At 34.7% G+C, this 16,615-nt stretch overlaps 1 protein-coding gene across 2 annotated transcripts in view; it reads left to right on the plus strand.

The window, feature by feature from the left end:
* Positions 1-16,615, plus strand: part of PAPOLA (poly(A) polymerase alpha) — a 43,129-nt gene that overhangs the window by 18,300 nt on the left and 8,214 nt on the right. For both annotated transcript variants that reach the window (XM_014055575.2, XM_087726120.1), the window contains 8 exons: positions 75-213; positions 1,553-1,625; positions 3,053-3,173; positions 4,206-4,290; positions 8,015-8,068; positions 10,017-10,136; positions 11,385-11,494; positions 14,823-14,944. In XM_014055575.2, the coding sequence (XP_013911050.1) occupies positions 75-213; positions 1,553-1,625; positions 3,053-3,173; positions 4,206-4,290; positions 8,015-8,068; positions 10,017-10,136; positions 11,385-11,494; positions 14,823-14,944 (824 nt within the window). The remainder of the gene's footprint in view (positions 1-74; positions 214-1,552; positions 1,626-3,052; positions 3,174-4,205; positions 4,291-8,014; positions 8,069-10,016; positions 10,137-11,384; positions 11,495-14,822; positions 14,945-16,615) is intronic.

Consider the following 16,615-nt stretch of genomic DNA (forward strand, 5'->3'; position numbering starts at 1 on the left):
ATTAGATTTAAAAAGGATACTGTGCTATTGAATGAAACTAACTAAACTTATCTCTTTTCCCTTCTAAACAACAGGGCACAACATCTATTCCAATATACTAGGTTTCCTTGGTGGAGTTTCCTGGGCTATGCTAGTAGCAAGAACTTGCCAGCTTTATCCAAATGCAATAGCATCAACTCTTGTACATAAATTTTTCTTGGTATTTTCTAAATGGTATGTCTCTTTAGATTACACTAAAATAAAAATTATTATAGACCCTGAATTTTAGTGTTGTTTCTATGGCATTTATTCAGATGGTGTCAGGTTAAGAGTTTCACTTAAAGGAGCATTTATACTCCCAAGACATTGCAAGACATTGTAGCAGAAATTTACAGTTGCTAAACTTTATTTTATAGCTGCCAGTATAGAGCTTCTATTTACATTTAAACTTAACGGAACATGGTCTTTGTGAGCCTAGGAGCTTCTGGTTTATAGTGTTATCCATTTTAATTTTAATTGATTAAGAGGTACACAAACATATGTAGCCTAAGTGGTTTGATGCAGTGGTATTAAGACCCTTAAAGAATGATAGTTAGTCCACAATGACCATGCATGATGTAATTTCCATGCTACATATTTCATGGAATAATTGAGATTCTTAATCATGGTTTGAATGCTTTTTAAGCCTTCCCCTCAAAGATATTTTACAGGTGGGTGAGACTGAAATAATTCCAGGTACCACTAGGGAACAATTTCATTATTTCTTCATAAAAATAATTATGATAAAAAACATAATCACTGTCTTCATGGTCATTCTTAATGTTGGGTTTAATTTTTATAATATTATTTGAACTGGAATGACCAATAATACTTCTATAGTTCAGAATTAAATATAAAACATTGTGGTATTTTTACACATATGCACCATTGCCTTATGCTGGGAACTTTATAAATATTAAGTAAGATGGATGGAATGGTGTGCATAAAATATGTGGCTTTTCAGATTTGCACTGAAATTTGTTTCTCAGAAGAAACACCTTTTGACTAGAATAATATAATTGTTAAGGTTAGTTAACTCATTAAACATAATAATATATTGGTTAATTTACATATTAAATTCATTTTGAAATGACCAAGGCACTCTTCTGTGAGGATACAACTAACAGACAAATGCTGTGTTCATTTGCCAAGTAATGTAAAATGTTCCTACCATTCATATTCTTTGCTGATGGCAGTTCCTATATATTCGGGTGTGAGAAATGGATTATAAATGTTAAAATAATGTTCTCCATAAACAGATAGTATAACTATATACCCTCACAGGAGCCCTTTAAATATGAAGATTAATTGGGGGGAGTGATTTATTTAAAATGGCATTTGCTAACTCTGTGGCCTGATAATTTTTTTAATTAAGGGAGGAACATTCCTTAATAAATAAAAGTAGAGAGATTTCTTTTGGAAAAAAATTTCAGCTAATATTGCATCTGTATTAAATAAAAGCTCACATTCAAACATGCTTGTTTGCTTTTTAATAAGTGCTTTTCTTACTCAGTGCTACAATCTCTCTAAACAGGGAATGGCCAAATCCAGTGCTATTGAAACAGCCAGAAGAATGCAATCTTAATTTGCCTGTATGGGACCCAAGGGTTAGTGTATTATTTTTTCCCCATATAAGTTCAAACTGTAAAGTAAAGCAAAGTGATGAAACCCCTGAGAACTTACTCATTACAAATTCAAACATTAAGTAGATTTTCAGAACTTCCTGCTCTTTGCAACATATAGATTATGGTTACTTTTTGTCAAGTCTGCTCTAAAGTCTGCCCTCAGTTGGTAAAAATTCAGCAGTGATGAGCCTTAAAATGTAACTGTGATTCAGGTTTAAAGTTACATCCATTCGTTCACCGTATAGTATGAGAATTAAGTGTTAATGATCTATAGTTTTATTAGAAATAATGGTTCTATGAGGGCCCAGTATTATACACGTATGTCACACATGCCTGCTAATGAGCAGTTGCTTATAGTACCTTTTTTTTCCTGTGGATGGTTGTGAGCATGGTTTTCAATTATTCCATTAGAAAATTCAGAGAGTGACTTTCATGGGATTCCCAGTGATTATTATTTTTTAACTCCGTCCTAACCAGCTCCGCATCCCCTTAGTTCAGCAGTGCTGTAGGCTGGTGTACTCCTGGACAATTTATTGGGTTTCTGTATGGCTTACACAAGAGTTTAAAAAGAATAGTATATTTTTTTCTCCCTGTTGTATGTGGCTATCTCATTTGAATTTGGGACTTGCTGAAATCCCAGCTGGATTTAAGACCTATGTCTACAGAGCACATGGAATCGGAGCTCGTTTGGTTCACCAAAACAAGCAAAATGGGTGTATCTGAAGACTGTACAGTTTTTGTTTACAATAAATAGTTTACTTTAATAAAAGCCCTTATTAAATGTTATGTTATGCTTACCATTCCTATTCCTTGTTACCTTTTGGCACAATAACAATCTGTACTCTAATAGATAAGTAAAACAAATGTAAGGGAATAATAGGGTTTCAAGTCTAAAAATGAAACTTTAAAAATACTGAAATGCATTTGCTATTTCTTCAACAAACAAACTGTTCTAAATAAAAGATACGTTAAAAACATATGATCCTGTGGGTGCTTAGTCTTTTTTTGTTTGTGTTTTTTTAAAAAAAAATTGGCCTTTTTCTTAATTTATACTACAATAAAATTTGGACCACAAATGACAAAGCAGATCCAAGTAGTAATGTGCCACCAGGTTCATCAATATTGTACTGCCTGGATTAATACCAGGTAATTCAACATTCCTCAGTATTATTGAAGTAGTGATTCAGTTTTATGATCATAATAATATAGCAGGGTTTTTTTCAATTGCTAAAAGCAAAATACATTTTGTTGGCCATTTTTTATGTTTGAAATTGTTTAACTATTTAATATGATTCACAGTTACTAGTTCTTACCAGAATAATCATTTTGAAGTTTTTTTCAATGGACAGATCCAAAATTTTTTACTTGAATGTGATTGAAGAAAACTGATTGGCTGTTGTTATGTATAGGTAAATCCCAGTGATAGGTACCATCTTATGCCTATAATTACACCAGCATATCCCCAGCAGAACTCTACCTACAATGTGTCTGTTTCTACACGTATGGTCATGGTTGAAGAATTTAAGCAAGGTAAGCAATTCTGAAGATCTATTCCTGAAAGTTTTAAACATCATATATGCTCTAAATCAGGGGTATCAAACTCGATTTAATTGAGGGCAGCATCATGGCTGTGTTTGACCTCGGGGGGCCAGGGTGGGCATGATTAAATTGGGTGTGGCCATCTTGATGTCACTTGTGTCAGGGGCGCTTCTGGTGGCCTGAGCACTCTGCCAGTAAAAACAGGCTCTCAAGCTCTGTTTTTGGCTGCAACAACCTCCTGCAATCCTCTGCCAGCAAAAACTGAGTTCGGGAGGGCTGTATGTGGTCCTCCAAGGTCTGTTTTCATTGGTAAAGGCACTGGAGGCCAGTCTGCTGTTTCCAGAGCAGCCTTGCAGGCCAGATCTAAGCCCCCGTGGGCTGGATACATCCCCTGGCCTTGAGTTTGACGCCCTTGCTCTAAATGGATAATAGAGCCAAACACTTGAACAGTAGTGAGTTTTTATGGATTTCCCAAATACTAAAACTTAGGAAGAACATTTCCCAAATGGAAAGTAATTGAGTATGGTATTTTATCCAGTTCTTGCTTTCTATAATATTCCAGGAGCTCCTACCTACAGGTGGTATGTTTTCACATATACCACTGTAATAATTATATACCACAATATATATCCTAAGAACAGTAAACTTTCAACTGGCAGCAAATCTTTCAGTTAATTATTTTAGCCAAAGTACAATTTGGTTTCTAAACACCTGAACATATATAACTCCTACAGCTTAATGATATGAAAGCATACTAGCACCAAATTTGATCCCTAGATTTTCTGATTTTCAAGAGTGACAAAGCAAATAAGTTTTTGTTGAAATCTTATACAGCAAACTGAATAGAGTATATGCTTGTTAGTACAGAAATCTGAATCTTTGTTGATAAGTTTAAATAATTAAACCGAAAAAGTCCTCCTAATGAAGATATTTAATTGTAATATTAGTCTTAGCCCTTGTAATTTGCAAATTTATGTTCAAATAAAATGTGTAAAAGGCTGAATATGTGTTTTTGTAATTCAGGTCTTGCTATCACAGATGAAATTTTGCTGAGTAAGGCAGAGTGGTCCAAACTTTTTGAAGCTCCAAACTTCTTTCAAAAATACAAGTATGTATTTTATGGTATGAAAGATTGCTTTCTAAGTATATTAATTGCTTAACATTCTTATGCTTAGTGCTATGATTTCAACTGGTAAATTGACTGGCATTGCTGTAATGGACAAATGCTGAATAGATTACACACTGTTGATTAAATTAAATTTATTCTAGGAGAAATAGGAATTGATTGTATTATTTCAAGTGAGTATGAAATATATATGTGAGCTCTAATAATTAGCAAATCACCTCTATAATCTTTTCTTGGGATTTTTGGGGCTTTGCAAATAGGTTATTAGAGATTGCAGTAGCATAATGGGAAATGGTTGGATAATTGAATAGTCAGATGCCCTGATGGCACAGTGATTAGAATGCAGTATTGCAAGCTAACTCTTCCCACAGTCTGGAGTTCAATCCTGGACCCAGATAGTTGGAGGCAACATTGTAAACTACTCAGAGTGCTATAAACCTCTATGGAGCGGAATATAAATCTAAGTGCTATAGCTATTTTTGTAGAAAAGATATACCTTATTTTTTAAAATATATATTACAAATATTTTAAAATGTCTGTATTTTTATGTACCCTCTATTACAATTACAGGTGTCCACTCCCAGCAGTAGTTTACTATTGTTTTTGTCTGAGCTTGGTACCTATACTTTAATGCAATCCCTCTCACTATTAAAAGAAAACTGGCCACCATTATAGTGTGTCTGAGTTTTTTTTTTATTCGAATTCTTGCATTATAAATTGTAGAATATTAAAGAAAATTGGGCTGGTTATTCCTCTGTATAGGAATAGATACAATTATTTTCTCTTCTACCCTGTTTCCCTGAAAATAAGACCTCCCTAGATAATAAGCCCAATTGGGCTTTTGAGCACAAGCACTAAAATAAGCCCTCCCCCCAAAATAAGCCTTCCCTGAAAATATTGCAACACAGCAGCAGCCTTGAGGTTACCATGCTCGCCGCCTCCTGCACCTCAAAAATAATAAGACCTCCCCGAAAATAAGGCCAAACACTTATTTCAGGGGGTCAAAAGAAAATAAGACCCTGTCTTATTTTCAGAGAACAATGGTACATTTAATAATTTCATTGAGACACAAAAGTGGTGGCAGAAAAAGACCTAGTAGTCCATTGAGTGTGCCATTTGAAATTTATTTGTTTTTTGTTTTCTTTTTAATTAATTACTTTTAATAATTATTTTTATGTGTTATTAATTTTTATTTTATATTTAAATTTTTGTCGGATGATGGACATGTAGTTATCCTAAGCATGTTTAAACCCAGTTATTGATGACTGACCCACTACCTCCACTGGCAGTTGGTTCCAAGCTTCCACTACTCTTTCTGTGAAGTAATACATTCTAATATTACTTTTAAACTTCTGTTTGAGGTTACCCCATCCCCCGTATTCTTGAAATTTTTTTGCTTAATACAGAAAATGTTTCCAATTGCCATAATGTAAGGGATGTTCAACATTTTTCTTAGTGAGCTTTTATCATTTAATCCTTCAATATGTTGCAATAACATAAAAATCTCACTTCACACATATATTTTGTAATTCATTGCCATGTTTTTAGTGTGAAAAATATTGCACAAATTTGCTTAACTTTTTTGTTAGTGAAAGATAAGTGAGTTCTAATTATTCTACTTTGCAAAAACATAATATGGACATTTGTAAAAACAATACTCTTATGAACATATCATTGGTTGTCGTAGGATCTATTATAGACATTTAATGAACAAGATATAAATTAAATATAAGATGTAAAAAAGAAAAAAAAATCATGGAATTCTACAAAATTTTGTATATTGCACAGAATTTTATATATTGGTTTGCTTCTTAACAGTGCTCTGTTGCCAATTCAGAGACTTCCTTTAAGCACATCCCTCCCCCTACTTCCCAAATAATGAATGAATAATAATTTTACTTTGGAGGGGAAAAAATCTTCAATTGACTTACCTGAATAATCAAGCATACTATCTTTTCTGAAAATCTCTGCGCAAAACTGGGTTTGAGTAAAAGACATATGTTGTAGGTTCCCAAGGATGTTTTGATAAAGGTTGATTTCCCAGATCTAAAATGCTTATATAGTTACAAGGGGAAACTATTCTTATTGAAACCACACATTATTTTAGTCAAGGTACATTCTGCACATGAAATTTACTGTACAACGTGTTTTAACAGTAACTGCAACGGTAACTAGAGGATACTACATTAAAAGATCCAATTCCAAATATTGATAGGTGCAAGTTTTATAAGCACAGATTGATTAATTTTTAACGGTGATGTAATAATGATCCAATATTTTGTTTTCTATATTTTGCCACAGTAAATTCAGAACTTAATTATACTTCATAACAAAGTACTTAATTAAAGCAAAAATCCATCAGAAAATAGCATCTATCCCTCAGATACAAATTATTGCATGCTAAGAAAATGCTGAAAAAAGCACAAGCTTAGGATACATTTAATTATTAAAAAGAATTCTCATTTCATTTGAAATAGCTTGGATGCTCAGTTTACTATTATTACCAAATCAAAGACTATAACCTAAAATTTATAAGAATTGTAAAACAAAGCTAAACATCTATAAAGTAGGATTATCTTGGACTAACTTTATGAATGAATTTACTGTGTACTTTTTGTTGGGAAAGTGCATTGTAATATTTGCAGGCCATCAAGAACAAATGATGCCTCTCGTTTTATTTTGCCTAGCAAAGTAATAATAAAGAACAGAGTTTGGAGATGACGGTTAGGTAGCAGATTATACCATTCTACGTTGTTCATTCCTTATATCACTCACTACAATTTTTTAAGTCTGTTCTGGAAGTCAGAAATGCTGTGATTTGCAATTTTTATTTTGTAGCTGTAGTGATCCTAACCAAATTTCTGTGTGCTGTACCCTTTGGCATATAGCCATACTGGCCACATGACCATGGAAAATGTCTTAGGACAACACTGGCTCCCTTGCTCAAGAAACAGAGATGAGCACCACGCTCTAGAGTCCGACACAACTGGACAGGGAAACCTTTACTTTTATATGTCTGTGCACTCACCCACTGTAGATATTCACATCAAGAAATGGTTAATTTACAGTATGTTAAAACAATAATATTTATCACAGAACTTCCAATAGATTGGCCAAAAGATGCCCACAAACTAATTCACATAGAGACAGATAATGCTGTGAACTTGTCTTGGCACAATTACTGTTTTTGTTTTCTGAAGCAGTTCTGCATACTCATCAAAGCACATAATGAGTTCTGGATTGAGGCCATTATATTTAGCGGAGTTTTTTGTAGAAGTGCAAATGGTTTGCTGACTCATAAATATAAAATATTTCAGAATTACCTTGAATATATTCCATACTATCAGCATTGATGAGGGAGGTTGGCTCTGTTTTAGAAGTCAGTTTCAGAATAATGGACTACTAGAATACTAATAATCCTTTTCAACTAAAGATAGATTTCTTTGTTCTAGTAAAGTTTTTAAATACAAAATTTGAATCTCATTTTATTTCAACTTGTAGGACTGTGTTTTGATTTTGTTGATATTGCTTAGACTGATAAAATCAACCACTATAATATCTGGGCAGATTTTTAAGGTTAAAATAGCAAATACTGAGTTAATTGGAGACGTTAATATATGAAGATACAATAAATGTGGAAAAATAGGATACAAATCAACTTTTCAAAAGAAAGTTAGTATATTATTTTTTTATTTTATTTTCAAAGGCATTATATTGTACTTCTAGCAAGTGCACCAACAGAAAAACAACGATTAGAATGGTGAGTCAAATTCTCTATATTGTCATCTTTTAGCATTTGAATGTGATCCTTCTGTGATTATGGCCAGATAATTTGGTCTAAGCAGAACACTGCAAATGACTATGTTATATGTAACACGGTAACCCACATCTGTGACTTTTCCTGCTATTGGGGAGCGAATAATCAATAAAGGTGAAACTCAGAAACAACAAAGTTCTTTATTGTTTGGCTGATAAGCACATATTCTAAAAATGGTGTTATGCAAAACTGGGTAAATCATTCTGGGGGATCATTTGATAATTATCTTTACTTCTGTTTTCAGTGATCGGAGTTAATAAAACTAAGTACAACAAGTGTGATTATATTCATTTTAAATCCTTACCCCACTTTATTCAGGCTGCCATCATTGCAAATTTGCTCAGTTAAAACTTACAACAGAAAATACAACTAAAAAGAAAAACGAAAAATCCATGTAAAATCAGAGCACAATGTTCTTTTTTGTGGAATCTTAATGCTCTCTGAACTTGTTTGCTAGTAGATGTTTCATTACTTGACTAGGTAACATCATTAGTGCTAATAAAGCTTGCCCTGCCAGTATTGGTGGGGGTGTGGCTTACTGCTTGGTAATTCTTTGATTGGGAGTAAGCTATTGTTTTCTGCTTGATTGGAGTTTGCCTGGTATTTATCCCTGTTTATCTGGGTTTTGGCTGCTGAGAAAATTGTGTTTTGATTTTTCTGTTTCCTTCTTAGCTTTTTTACTGTCTATGAGTGGTGTATAAAGGTGGCTTATCTCTACGTGTCTCTTGATGGCTGATTTGTCTGAATGCCAGGCTTCACACAACTTATTCTAATCAACTTATTCTAATCAACTTATTCTTTTCTCTATTTGATAGGGCTCTAAATCAACTTTATAAAAGTAGCGTTACCACATAATGCCTCATTCAGAATTTGATAGCTTCTTAAGCAAATAATCAATATGTTTGACTACCAACCTGACTACATGTCACAATCATATTGAGGCAAATTCACAGAAAACAATCATTGCTCCATAAGTATGCATAACTTTTCTTCTTTGATTATTGTATTCATTTACTTCTTAAAATCTAAATGCTACTCAGTTCTAAAAAGGATATAACCACTTTACAAATGATAGAAAAATAAAATGAAAAGATTCAAAATAAAATTTGGTCCAGTGGCTAAGGCATCAGGCTAGAAATCAAGAGACTGTGAGTTCAATTCCTATCTTGACCATGAAAGCTAACTAGCTGACCTTAGGCCAGTAGCTCTCAACCCAACTCACCTCACAGGGTTGTTATTGTGGGGAAAGTAGGATGTGGAAAGTAGGTTGGATATATTCATCACCTTGAGTTATTTGTAAACATAATAAAGGTGGGATATAAATAAATAAAATTTAAAATTCCAAATAGCCAACTTCCTAACTATGGCATTAACACACTGAGAACCACATCCCTAGTGACAAAGATTACCATATTATTAATCTCCAAAAACTTCTGAAACAGCTAGGTTCTGTAAATAACAGATTTTTTCCATGTAGAATTAAGATATTCAGCAAGAGGCTCTAGTGAAGGAAAACTAGAATCTTTACCTTGCTCGTGATGGAATAAATCTTTAACTGATGGTGGGGAGATTAGCCTGGAAAATTAGATGCCATAAACCTAAATCAGCATTTTCTAAAAATTATGAATTGATGAAATAGATAAACGTTTACGGATAGCTTTTTTATTCACTGGATTCTCTTATGAAGAAGACTATTTTTGCTTATTTTCTCTGTCTTGCCACCTATGCATTTGTGGAAGGTTAAGCAATCCTCCTGAGAAATAGTGGATGAAGGGGAATATTGTTATTGGCAGAAATATTCTCTGAGATTTGATTCACAAGCAGTTATACTTTTAACTTATTCCAGTTGACTTACTACTTGTATTATTCAATATTGTCTGTTATCTTTTAGGGTTGGCTTAGTAGAGTCAAAAATCCGTATCTTGGTTGGAAGCTTGGAGAAGAATGAATTCATTACACTGGCTCATGTAAATCCTCAGTCATTCCCAGCACCCAAAGAAAATCCCGACAAGTAAGGCACTTAAAACTTAATAAAACTACTGGAAGAAATGTTATTAAAAAGAAAAAAAAGCAATTTTTCCTATTAACTTTGTCCAAAGGTTGACAGTTTAATTTAAGTCATGCCTTGGACGAAAATCAGTTTCTTGTTCTCCATAGGAAATGTAGGACAGTAGAAAAATTGACAGAAAAAGATTAAAATTGGGATAATATATGCAGATGCAGTTAAGATTTAAAGTACCTTTATTGTACCACAAAAGCTGAAGGCGGATCCGGAGGTGTAATTGCAAAAAATGTTCTAGCATCTTCTTTATTCCACAAATGGACATATATTTTTGAATTTACCCCCAGAAGGCTTTTGCATAGTCTTCTATGCAGAGAACTGCACTTCTGGGTGCAAACACTTGTTCAATGGCTAAAATGTAAACAAAAGTAAATAAAACAAATTTTGGTGGGATTATGGTAAATGATAACATTTATTATTACATTTATCCCATCCAACATTATTTAAATAGTTGTTTTAGAAAGATTTATCTATTTGCTATCCTTTACATTCTTAGAAAATATTAATGTTTTAAAGCAGGAAAACAGTTCTCAGTTCCCAGTTACTAAACCTGCAATAGACCATGGAATAGAATCTCAAACTTAAACAGCTTACTTGATGAAGGGACAAAGTTGAAGTAGTTGTTTGGTATTATTTATAACCCAAAATGTGTTGCATTTAATATTAAATGTTGAACAGGTAGAGTGCAGTCCTAATTCAGAGATGCACTTGGGTGAAGTAGGTCTATGTTGGCAAAAATGCATTTCTGATAGGCTATAACTTACTTTTCAGGGGAACTGAAAAAGACTTGATAGATGGGCTAGGCATGGGAGAAAACTAGATTTGGTTTGCTTTCCTCACATAGTTAAGGTTGAAATTAATATGAGCTAATGTTTATTTAATTTGATGGGAACTTAATAATGAAAATCCATAATTTTTCTGTGCCTATCATGAAGTGATTGAAATCAGGCTAGACACAACTTTATTTATCCTGTTTTGCCAACAGGTATCTGGCTGTTTTGCCCTATTGCAACTGAGCAATAGTTTCTGAGAATTCCAAGATCTTTATATAATTCTAAAATCACTGAACTGTCTTAGCTCTGTTAAATATTTTATAACATTTTACAGAAATGGCTGATGTTGGAAATATTTACCAAAAGTTATATTTTAGGATTCTTTCTATTGCCCCTTGTGACTTTAATTATCATTTTTCCACAGGGAAGAGTTTCGTACAATGTGGGTGATTGGATTAGTGTTTAAGAAAACAGAGAATTCTGAAAATCTGAGTGTTGATCTTACATTTGACATTCAGTCTTTTACTGATACTGGTAAGTTTGTCTGACTGAAATTGTTCTCTTCCAACTGTTCCCCAAGCTATATTAGTTTGGCAACTGTTTTTTTCTTTGGATTATAGAAATATACTTTCGTGCTACTGGCAACAGTTAGCAAAGTATTAGCCTTCATATTTTTAATTTGGCCCCTCCCCAAGTTTTAAATATAAATACTATAAATGCCCTATTATCCAGAAAATTTACAGATTCCCCTGCTGCATATATTTCAACGCTGCCAGTGCACCACCAACTTTCGTCTTCAGCAAGACTCTAAAGTACCATCACATTTGTTCAGACCCATTTTACATACATGTGCAATTGAAATTAAATCAAGCATTCAGGAGGCTGAGCTACAAGATAAACAATCAAATCAATAAATGTAGTTCTCAGTTAACAATTGGAATTGGAATTTCTGTTGCTAAGCAATGCAGTTCAGTGTCACATGATCATGCTGCATAGCGATAGTGGTTCTGGCAATTAAGCCCAGAATTTATGTTGCTAAGTGAGAAATTTGTATAGTGAGTCTTGTCCCATTTTACAACTTTTCTTGCACATTTGTAAAGTGAATTTTGGCAGTTGTTAAATTAGTAACACAGTTGTTAAGTGAATTTGTCTTCCCCATTGACTGCTTGTCAGGAGTTCACTAAAAATGATCATATGAGCCCGAGATACTGCAACCATCATAAATATTAGTTGTCAAGCATCCAAATGTACCACATTTTTTAGACTACAAGATACACTCCCCGCCCCTCCCACCCCCAAAGTGGGTGGAAATGTCTGCATCTTATAGAGCAAATGTTGCAGAAGCTCCGCCCACCCCCCAGTCTTCGGCCTCTGCCTCCCAGCAATTTGCCTCCTTCAAGCAATCAGCCTGGTAAGCTTCAGCACAGCCTAATTTAGCATGAGCAGCTGATAGGCAGTTGGATCTGTCTCCCGGAATATCACCGATCAGTTGTTCCAGGCTGTGGGGATCACCACTGCCCATCACCGCCTATCGCCGCTGCCACCTATTGCTACCTCCGCGTGCCCTGTTTTTGATGTCTGTGCAGCCTGTTTTTGGGTTATTCCAGGCGGAGGCCAAAAATGGGGCACTCAGAGACAGCGATAGATGGCGGCAGCACCGATGGGTGGGGGCAGCAATCCCCGCAGCCTGGGGCAGCTGATAGGCAGTGTTTCGGGAGGAAGACAAAACCACCAATCAGCTGCTTGTGCTAAATCAGGCTGTGCTGAAGCTGACTGTGCTGTTTGCTGCAAGGAGGCAAATTGCTGGAAGGCAGGCAGATTCTCTCTCTCCCCCTGCCCCCCAAGCCAAAAGCTAGGTGCATCTTGTAGTCCAAAAAATATGGTAAATCATGTGATCGTGGGGATGCTGCAATGGTCATAAGTGTGAAAAATGGCAATAAGTCCCTTTTTTCAGTGTCTTTAAATGAACTGTTGTAAGTTGAGGGCTACCTGTATTGTTAAACAAGGATCACACAGGTCATAAAATGAGGATCTCATATGGTTGCAACTTCTGACTTCCTGTTGGCTTCCATATTGTTTGCGGAAAGCTGGCAGGGAAGGTTCTTACACTGGTAAGAACTTCAAGGACATGATACTTCTTGTTCAGTGCCATTGCAAGTTTGAATGGTTGCTGAACCATTAAATGAGGATATCTATAGAGCCAGATCAAGTTCCAGGGAACAGGGAATATCTATTAAAATACAAACAGAACAATAGAAACAGAAACAACAACAGAATACCACTGATTATCACCTACAGCTCAGAAGTCAAATATATGAACTCACAGGCATCAAAAGATTTCAGGCAAAATCAGAAGGTCTCAGTCAGACACAGTGGATTATTAAACATTACAGCTGTTGATTGTGTACTTGCAATCTGACTAGCATATAAACTGTATCTGTATAACCAACCAGCCTTCCCCTCCATCCTCCCAAATAAATCCTATATCACTTTAGCAACTCTGAACACCTGATATTGTAGTGCTGTGTCTTTTACTAAAATTTGTTACTCAAGAAGTGCCACAGGGCCTTGATTTCTTTTCTCTTCAAGAAAACCATTTAAATGAAACATTGAATTATGCTTAATGATTTAAGCATTTTGCCTGGTGAATCTAGCTCTGTAGGTAATGACTACACAGTCCAACTTTTCTTTCCTTGTTTGTCCAGTTGCCTTTTCTCTCATCTTGCTTTAGATTCCCTATTCCCCCTTCATCTTATTCCCCCAATGCAATTTTCCATCTTGCCATATTTCTATCTTGATTTTCTGTTTTCTGCTAGGAATGGGAATAATGATAACGTGGAAGATGATTTTAATTTATGTAAATGCAAGTTATTTTCTAAATAAGTAACATTTATTTTAAAACAATTAATTTTTAGATATTAATTCAGTTAATTATAATTTTTGAGTTCTGGCATTTCTTTGGAATGTGGCTCCTGACAGGTATTATACACATACATATAAGGATACACATATACTTGTGTCATACACAAATTTATTGAATGAAAGGGAAAAAAATCTTTAGGATTCGAATTGGTAGATTTTTCACACTGGGCTCTATCCTCTGGAAAGGGTTTTGTCTATACTTCTTATTTTTAATCTACTGTTTAAACTCAATACTATCTTCCTTTTGTGTAAATAATAGATATAACTCTCCCAAGTTACATAAAAAGAAATATTGTGTAGTTTTTTTGAAAAATTGTCTCCTTTCATGTATGTCCAGAGTTATCTAAATCCATGAGTGCTGCAAAAAGGAGAGATGGTAGTTTTTATAAGCTCATCTTGCATTCCTCTCCATTATTTCTCTGAATGGCTTTTTTTAGAGGTGTGGCAACTCTATCTGAAGCCTATACATATTGGAAGGTAGAGAAATAATGTTTGAACCATTTGTTCTTTTATGTGAAAAGGTTCTACTGTATTCTGGTTTGTTCCACAGAGAGAAGGAATTGTTTTGTTTTGTGGATAGGTAAACTGGATTAAATTCCAGGTTTAGTTATAATAGTAGTATGATCTGTTATCTATTATCTAAGAGTCAAATTTGTATTAGCTAGCCATCTCACAATGTGCAACACTGGTTGATATATTACACTTGAACAACAAATATAGAAACAGGAAACAAAAAAAATCAGATTAAAAAATAAATATCATAAAATATACATACCTCAACAGAGGGAGGATAATGATACTGGGAATAACAATGATATTGTATTTTCTGAGGATTATGATTTTCCTGCTTGAATCAGTATGTGTGCAGAATGAAATTTATTTCAGGGGAATTTTAGCTTTCTGAAATATAAATGGTCTTTATTTTATTCTGATTACATAGTTTATAGGCAAGCAATAAACAGCAAGATGTTTGAAATGGATATGAAAATTGCTGCAATGCATGTTAGGAAAAAACAACTTCATCAATTACTACCTAGTCATGTCCTTCAGAAAAAGAAAAAGGTAACATTTGAATGTTAACTGATATTGTGATAAAATGTGTGTGTGTGTGTGTGTGTGTGTGTGTGTTTTAGTGCTCTGTTGTTTTTGTTATTATTTATTTCATGTAGGTACTGCTTCTCCCCAAAAGTATTCTTATGCATGCATAAGAAATTAATCCTATTTACATTTATCCCACCTACTGGTTTCCTGGTTTAACTTTAACTTTTAGTTTAGAATGATATTTGTTCAGATGTAATTACTGACATTTTAAATACTTTGCATTGGTTAATAGGAGTAATGTTAAACAATTGTACTCAAGGCAATAGACAATAGTTTAAAGTTCATTAAAGATGTTGCGGTATCAAAACTATCAAAATTATGGAGAATTAGTTGTTACGATCTTGTTTTGTATAAAGCATCACCTTGGTTTTGCACCCTTTCTTACTAAAGCAAGAGGCAGGTAATGGAGGAGAAGAGAGAAAGAAAAAAGGTACAGGTAGTCCTCAAGTTATGACCATTCATTCCGTGACCAAAGTTATGATGGTGCTAAACAAAGGGATTTATGACTGGTCCTTGAACTTCTGGCCATTGCCATCAACAAAATGTGGGCACTTAACAACCAGCTCATACATATGACAGATTGCATTGTCCCAGAGTTAAGTGACCACCATTTGCAATCTTCTCAACCAGTTTCCCACAAGTAAAATCAATGGGGAAGCTGTCAGGGATGGTTACAAGTGGTTCAGGTAAGACTCTTTGCCCAACCGTCTTTGTTGGGTTGCACGTATCATGTCCTTATTCCTCCCATTTGCCCCCTCTTTTCCTGGCCTCTCTTTGCTTGCATGCACCCTGAACCTTCTTTCCCTAGCCTCCCTATGCTTGCTTGCTTCACTTCATGCCCTATTTCTCCAGCCTCTTGTGCTCATACATACCTTATGCCTTTTCCTGGCATCCTGCATTTGCATGCACCCCATACTCTCTCCCCCCATACTCATAACTCCCTGTTCTCCCATATATTTCATTCCTTCTTTTTCTGACCTCACTGCATTTGCATGCATGCAGTCCATGTCTTCTTTCCCCAGCCTTCCTGTGCTCACATGACACCCCCCCCCCCGCACATGCCCTCTTTCCATGGTGTTTCTGGTTTTACACCATAGCACCATCCTCCCTCAATACACACACAGCCTACACCCACTCTCCTTACTGGCAACTCCCTGCACTTCCTGCTTAATGACACATCTGCTAATGGGACTGCCTCAATTGCCATCATTAAGCATTCCAGTTCTGTGAAATTGTTCTTCACGACTACATCATTTACCAAGCCCAGTCCCAATTGCAGTTGTAATTTGAGGACTAGCTGTATATAAGGTCCATAGCTGCACAGAAAAAGTTGATCATGTTATTTTTATTTTCTGAAATTGGTACTCTATGTGTTCCTAATTTCTGACTGGCTAAGTACAAATAATACAGGGATATAGCATTAGCAATGTTTAGATTGCAAAAAGCAAAGCTTGTAGAAGCTTAGGATTTTCTATAACACTTATATACCTCATAACATAATTGTAAGAAAACAGTCAGTATATATTTAGTATGCTTATTTTGAAAGCAATATATTTGTAGTGCATATATGTACTGTAGTCTAAAAAGTCCAGAAAGAATGGGAATTATTAGTGTCCCTGAATAAACTATAAA

The sequence above is a fragment of the Thamnophis sirtalis genome, unplaced genomic scaffold (genome assembly GCF_051295495.1).
Source record: "Thamnophis sirtalis isolate CommonGarterSnake01/CBP01778 unplaced genomic scaffold, rThaSir2_p1.2 scaffold_1, whole genome shotgun sequence".
In the NCBI taxonomy this organism is placed as follows: domain Eukaryota; kingdom Metazoa; phylum Chordata; class Lepidosauria; order Squamata; family Natricidae; genus Thamnophis; species Thamnophis sirtalis.